Source organism: Pygoscelis adeliae, unplaced genomic scaffold, assembly GCF_000699105.1.
Source record: "Pygoscelis adeliae isolate BGI_AS28 unplaced genomic scaffold, ASM69910v1 Scaffold283, whole genome shotgun sequence".
NCBI lineage: Eukaryota > Metazoa > Chordata > Aves > Sphenisciformes > Spheniscidae > Pygoscelis > Pygoscelis adeliae.
Window position 1 is genome coordinate 301,864 of NW_008824361.1, and position 7,283 is coordinate 309,146.

At 40.6% G+C, this 7,283-nt stretch overlaps 1 protein-coding gene across 1 annotated transcript in view; it reads right to left on the bottom strand.

The window, feature by feature from the left end:
• RFWD2 (ring finger and WD repeat domain 2, E3 ubiquitin protein ligase) overlaps positions 1–7,283 on the bottom strand; it is a 99,895-nt gene that overhangs the window by 42,080 nt on the left and 50,532 nt on the right. The window contains exon 12 of the mRNA XM_009319868.1: positions 1,697–1,840. Within this exon, the coding sequence (XP_009318143.1) occupies positions 1,697–1,840 (144 nt within the window). The remainder of the gene's footprint in view (positions 1–1,696; positions 1,841–7,283) is intronic.

The window sequence follows — 7,283 nt, forward strand, 5'->3', positions numbered from 1 at the left end:
GGGGGGCACGGAAAAGCATTTCTTCAGAGGAATGAGAGAAACTAGGGCAAGGAAATGAAAGAGGACCCTGTCCACCTCCGCTGAGGCACACAGCGTCAGAGGACAATGCATTTAGCATCGTCAGATATATAATGTAGATACGCATGAAATTTGAGAATGAGAAGAAATCTTGAATGCAAGCAGTGTCTTGTCTGGAGCACAAAGCTGACAAGAGTAACATGACTGAAGGCGCTAACGTGGCTCTCCTCACCAGCAGCTGCCAGAGAAGGGAGAACAAACAACTTTCTAATGCCTGGCAGGATCATCGGGGTAGATCCCTGTCAAATTTGCAAAGCAAGTTTGGAAGTTGTCTCAGGCAGACTGAGAAATACCAAACACACATTGCTTTTCCCCTTCTAATTAAGGCAAAAGGTATTAATCAACTGCTAGCTGGTTCTCCTATTATTGTGCTCTTCTCTTCAGAATAATGAAGCTGAATGGCGTGAACTCTGCTATGACTCAGGCAAAAATGCTGAACGTTTCACAAGTCCAGCAAAACACAAGCTCCATAATCAGTATGGCTTATCGATACAAATCCCTCTCAGACTGTTTTTTACCCAACTTGAAAGCAAGTCCCAGGGTCAGTTGCATTTACATCTTTTCCTTCATAAAATAGTGTTACACAATTCCTGAGAATAATCAGCATGAGCGATGCAGGAGTGACTGATCTATCTTAAGAAACATGTCAACTACAAAACTAAGCATGACTTTTACACTATAAAAGTAGGCTTGCAAACATTAATAATCTTGTTGCACAACATTTTGTTTTCATGGAAGCCAGACTGTTATATAAATTTATTACTTACACTTTTATGGCTGCTTTACTGTTTTTAAAATGTGGAGTACAAAGTAAAAACAAATGAGTTCAGAGATGCTGGAGACTTGTATTATAATACTGAATTGGTTTGATTGCCTGTATTATTTACTTTTGAGCTTTAACAGAATGTTTGAATTAGGATTTTTAAGTTATGTTAGCTGGATTCTTTCAATTGAAGTTCTGACATGGTGGTCTATATTTCTTTGGTTTAAGTCATCTAAGAAGATAAAAAATAGGTTGATAGTAATGATAGCAGCACAGAAGCGAAAACCAAGCAAGGGCTTTTCCCCAAGAGCTTGATATTATGAGGCCCAGCAGAACAGTACTTCAGGCAGACATAAATTCATAGGCAGAAGGTGCAAATGAGGCACATTTCCTGAGGACTAGCAGCCTCTCAGCAGAATGGAAAGGATCTGGCTGATGAAGAGAAGAGAGCATGAAGGACTTGGTGGCTATTAGGAAGAACTGGGCACAGAAGTTACCTTGAGACAAGCTAAGACTTTACCTGGAGCATATCCATTACTCCACTTTTACTCTCCTTCTAACTGAGTAGGTATCCAACGGCATTTGCAAGGAACACAAAAGCAGTTCACTACTCTATGTCCCTTTCTCCTCCAGATATGTGGGCCTGCTATTACCTTGGATGAGCCTGGCATACACAAATAACAGTACTTTTGCCACCTGATCCCATCCAGAGTTCAAAGCCAGCTCTCCACCAGCTCCTGCTTTCCTCCCTTCCCCTCCCATTCCCACAATGGATAAAGAAAGCAAAACAGTCACTGCACATGAACAAGCAAATGGAAAAGGCCCTCTGAGTTCAAATGCAAAGTCAACGCCTACCTGATTTTGGAATTACAGGTCATTTCATTCTCAGGGTAGTGAATATCCACTGCGTCCTGAATGACTGTACCATACTCATAGACTTTAATCTTCTTTGTCACTCCAGCGATGGCAAAGTAGTCACAGTCTCGGTCGAACTCAATACTGAGGAACAAAAGCATAGGTTAAGAACTGTGTAACACAACACATGCACTTACCAGCAGAGTATTTTACCACCTAAATGTTTTAGTATGGCAGAGCTGAGAATCACAATTTGTGGTTAGCAAATATGCTGTTCAGAACACCTTGGTCAGGTCTGGCACACACATCAACAGCATGGAATTCCTGCTCTCAGGCACCATTTTCTAATCCCCTCCAAACACAACCACATCTCCATTTACTTAAACGGACTTTTTGTGGTCGCACAATCTCCCTCCCACAGCCAGGATCTTTGTTCAGATGCTCTAGAGGTTTTACAGTTCAGCTACACCATCTACATTGCACAGTACCCAAACGTCAAAGCTGACAGCTTGCCCTGGAAACATGTTTAACATTCAGCTGTACGCTCTACAATCAACGTGCTATGGATGACTGCCCATTGATTTCTCTTGGTGACATTGCTGCATCCCTTAGCTCCTATATACAGCAGCTTGGTGAACTTTTAAGTGTTAATGCAGGGCAAACCAGTATTTGTGGAAAAAAACCTTCTAAATTCCCTGAGTAACAACAGATGTTCAAAACATGTATCATCAGTACTGTAAAAGCCATGCACACTATGACTTCCACTTAGGGTTGCTCATGGAAACCCGAGGCACCTTCTTCCTTGAACTGCAGGGCAAGCTTGTAATAGATATCAATGAAGTTGGAAGTAAAAGCAGTCACCTTATAACGAAGTTAAGCTGCAAATGAGAAAAGCCTGAGGTTTTACATGAAATAAATCCGAGAGAAAGACAGGCAGCAGGTTATAAACAGCTAATGTCATTGCTACCTTCGCAGCTTGGAAGGGCTCGAGAGAAATCTATCAGACACCTAACAACCAGGGAAGTAAACCTGCTTCCTAGAAGGAGCTCGTGCTTGCAGCCCCTGTCACTGCAGGCAGGGCAGGGCGGATGTGCACATACACGTACCCCCTTCCATGAGCATCAGCCTCAGTGAGCCAAAAAGTTTGCTACTCCTCCCAGAAAGGACTTTGGGGTAGCATTTGCCCCGACTCTCCAGGTTGGTATGGTCAGTAACCAGCTCTCCTCAAATCTCTTCACCAAGCAAGCAATCTACCACTTTGAGAGGTTTCTTTTGGGGTTCTTCCACACAGTAATTCATTTCAATCTCTGCTGTCCCTATCATGATTTTTTTTTTTTTTTTAAAACCACAGCACTTGTTTAAAAGCCACAGGCAGCAAGTTCTGAACGGCAGCAGACAAAACTAAGTTTACACTAATCAGGTTTCACATTCATATAGCTTGAAAAATCCTGAGAGCAGGGGTATTTAAGATACCTTTCTACAATTAGAAAGCATTAATGCAATCACAAGAAGCGAGAGAGCTCTTTAGGCTGCCCCCATAGCTGTAACAGCTAGTTTTCTACCCCTCAACATAGCTGAGAAGTTGAAGGCACTGCAATGCAATGCTTTCAAGGGAAGATAAATTTAAATGCCAGAGTTTAAGTCCTTGTAAAGGAGATATCAAGTTATTTTTAAACTATGGGGAGAAAGGATTGTTGATATGCAGTCTGACGGTATAAAATAATTCCATGAAATAGCTTGCAACTTGGCCTTTTAACTCGGGAACCTAAACTTCTCTGAAGCAGTGAGTGGCAGGAGATAGTCCCACTCACGACTGCTTGCTTGCTAGAGGAGAAATGAGCTGGCTGGGTCAAGCCTGCAAAATCGCGAGCCTCCAAAAGGTAAAGAAAAGGAACATGCTTACAGCTGGGGAATACAGCAAGCAAGCATGCATCTATTTAAATAAAATGGGAGAGGGAAAGAAGTCATCTAAGCAGCCAGACTGCTCTCCCCAAGCCCTAGATCTACCCTAGTCTAATCACTTTTTATACAAACAGGACAAGAGCACCATTCAGGCCTGTCTTGTCAGCTCACCCTATTTTATAGAAGAATTTTATAATCTAAAGCCTCTATAACAATACAATAGATTTACTTGTACCACAATCTTAATTGATCTGCTCTCTCAGCTTCTGGTCACTGCCCTGTGGATTCAGGTAAAGCGCAACTAAACTGATGGCAGCGATTCATCTACTTGGATTCAACTTATACCCTTAGCCTTCTGTGGCTGAAGAAAAAAGTATTACAATGTCTGGTAAAAAGCCAAGTTATTAGAACAGAATAGAATCTCTCTCACCTGGGGTGGGTTTGCTTCTCTAGCATTAATTCAATTTTTTTTTTCAATAGACACATGCTGTAGACATAACAAATGAGTATTTCAATATGTCTATAAAAAAGTTAAAACACCATTAAAAAAATTAGTAAAAAGCATCAACCAACGAAATTGATTGTCAGACCTGTGACCTTCAAACAGCAGAGACACTACAGGGAGAAAATGGATGCAGAAATAAAACATCACCTGTACAGATGTTCATTGGCTGTGAGAGAGGCAGGTAAACCCAACACAGCAAGCCTAACACATACTTGGCCTCCACTATCTATGCCCAGTCCTGGTACAAGTGTTCTCACTTTCTGCCAGTCAGCTTTTAGTAAGCGATTTACAAAGAAAAATATGAACAATCTAAGTAGCTATCAAGTGGATTATTTATCATATAAAACTATTCCTAATATTTGCAAAGCTCTGCTTCCCCCTGGACTAATCAGTATTAGGACAAGCAGCTCACTTGCATAGCAACAGTTATTTTCATCCTTTTTCCTACAAGTTTTCTAAATACATTTAGTATTAAGCAAGGCTTATTTGCATTTAACTAGCTCAATGGTATTCCTGTCACTCACTGCTTGAAGTCTTTGTTTCAATGTAAGCACTTGCCTATGCACAAGCTTACCTATTTGAAAATTCACAAGAGAACTTAAGTTTTTATTTTGTCAAGACAGAACAGGGCCAGCTCTGAAAGACAACAACATTCTGGTTTGCAGGTGATACATTTCTACAGTCAAACTGAATTAGCCATTAGCACAATGATAACATGCAATAGAGTAATAGGAAATACTTTATCCTTTTTGTCAAAAAGGCCATCAAGTCAAAAGAGAAACCAGCTAGACAACAGCATCCACTTCACATGAGAGGCACAGAGCCACCAGTGAGCCAGAGCAACACATAAAATGAGTGCAATGGCTATTAACATCCTGCTAAAATAAGAGCAATGTGTTTCGGTAGCACTATTTTTAAGTAGACTTAACATGGGACTGACAATTAAAGTTTTCACCATCTCAGAGGGCAGATGGAACACCAACTTCTCTGTGTTACAAACCTACCTCAGCCCTAGCATGAAGCAACTTCCTCTAGAGATGGGAGACCAGTTCAGACATTATTTTCATTTTTTTAAGGAAGCACTGGAGGTAAGCCGTATTTTAGATCATTTGAACATCCAGTGAAGTTCTCTTTTGGACTAGCAGTGGTCCCTGCTCCTCAAAGATGTGCACGTTAAAAACGAGCGATTGCTCCTTTTTTTTTAACCTACTTTTAAACTCTACATTTCTGACCAACAAAGACTAGCTAAATTTTTATAAGGAATCTTTTGGGGACACAAAAACTCCTGGATATTAGAAAAAGATTTATAAGTGTGCAAGAGAATTTACTTATAAAAAATCAAATGGAGAGGAACTAATTGTTTTGTTCTAGGGAAAACAGAAGAGACATCTCCAGTTCCCAAGTCACTGTTTTCTTTTTCCTAAGAAGTTAGTGACCAGTGTCCTATGGAAATACCACTAAGAGCTGTTAGAAAGTAAACACATTCTCAAGGGCTCTGGTTGCTCTGCTGCTTATCTTTATTCTCAGTCTGTGAGATTATAAATCAATTGCTTTATTTAATGCTAAAACCTATGACCTTGGAGAGCACTTGTAGCTAACAAATGGAATTACAGAATAAATTGCTTCTGAAACATGTCTGGAAGCTTGGCTTCATGTTGAGGGTAGACCAGTGGAGAAACAGTAAAGCATGAATATTTACCAGTTCTACCACTGTATAAAGCCTTGCTACATTTGCATCCTGATGGTGCATGCAGTTGTTCTCCACACCCCAGGAGGACGCACTGGAGTTAGAGAATGGGCAACTAAATTGATTAAAGGAATGGAGCAGCTGCCTTACCATAAGGGTTATGAACAAGGCAACAGCAAGACTGGTGTTCAACAAGTCCCTCCACACTAGAACTAGGAGGCACTCACCAGAAGATTGATTTGGGACAGATGAGGGTTTCCCCCCTCCCCGTCACACTTTAAAAACCACACACACACACACTCCAGGTACTTATTCCTGCAAGACATGATGATGGCAGAGTGAACCTGACAACAGTAATCCATGAACAGTTTTGGGGGACTTAATTGGTGGGAAGAAGGAGAGATAACAGCAGCTTCTGCTCTTCACTTACATTTCCTTACAGTCTTTCTCACTTTGCGCTTCCACTCCCTGGCCTCTGAGGGAGATCCTGTCACTTCTACCAATCCCAAGCCCCACCATCTTATAGCCTGGTTGCCTATTTCCAATGCCCATTTTGAGGCATCAAAGTCAAAGATTAGAAATTTAGGTTACAATCCAACACCATGACCACCACTGCAGACTGTTCAGCACCCAGGACCAATACAGAAATTGGTATTAATATCACTTACCTGAGACACTGTTTTTATAGCAGACTGATTATTTTAAGGCAAATTAGTGTCACTAAGCATGCCCTAGCATACTAATTTGTAGTTTTTAAAACCAAAGCTATATTCAGGCATAGGAAGGTGCTATTACAGCACTCAGATTTTGTGCTCCATCAGCTCAAAGTCTATATTTTGTCACATAAAAACAAAGGCTACTGAGACAAAGCATATGAAGTTTCAGTATCAAAAGACTTTTGCTAAAACTGAGTGGCTGAAATTAAAAACATTGAGGTTTTTTTTGTTTTTAATAAAGCAACAGTTGCATTAGTTACTCCTTACTCCAAAGCACCACCTAAGTAAGTTCACTGCTGCTATTCCGAAGTCCTTAACCTGTGCCACAGGACAAGGATAGACCACTGCTGGTTGAATATATTCCCTGATTCAAACCTCTGTGCTGCTAAATGTTTTCCAAAATATAAACTGAACAAGCTTACCACAACCCCAGATAGGTTACTGCAATCTCTACTCAGGAAGGACCACTTAAAGAAAAACACTTCGATTCTCTAGACTGCTATATGGGTAGATAAATCAATTGTATAAATGAGATTCCACTTAAATGCATCCTGTCACAGAGCAAACACCTTCATCCCTAAGAATCACATTAATTTGGGTTAGATGTGAACCCCAGATTACCAGAAAATTGCCAGATTTGTCTTCTAATCAAGGTAAAATTGTCTTAGCTAGTATAATTATGCCCTCTCAATGGATTAGATTCAAGTCTAATGGAAGTTTAATAAAAATGGGACAGAGGACCCCAAGCTATTTCAGTTTGATCCTGTTCCTTGGTAT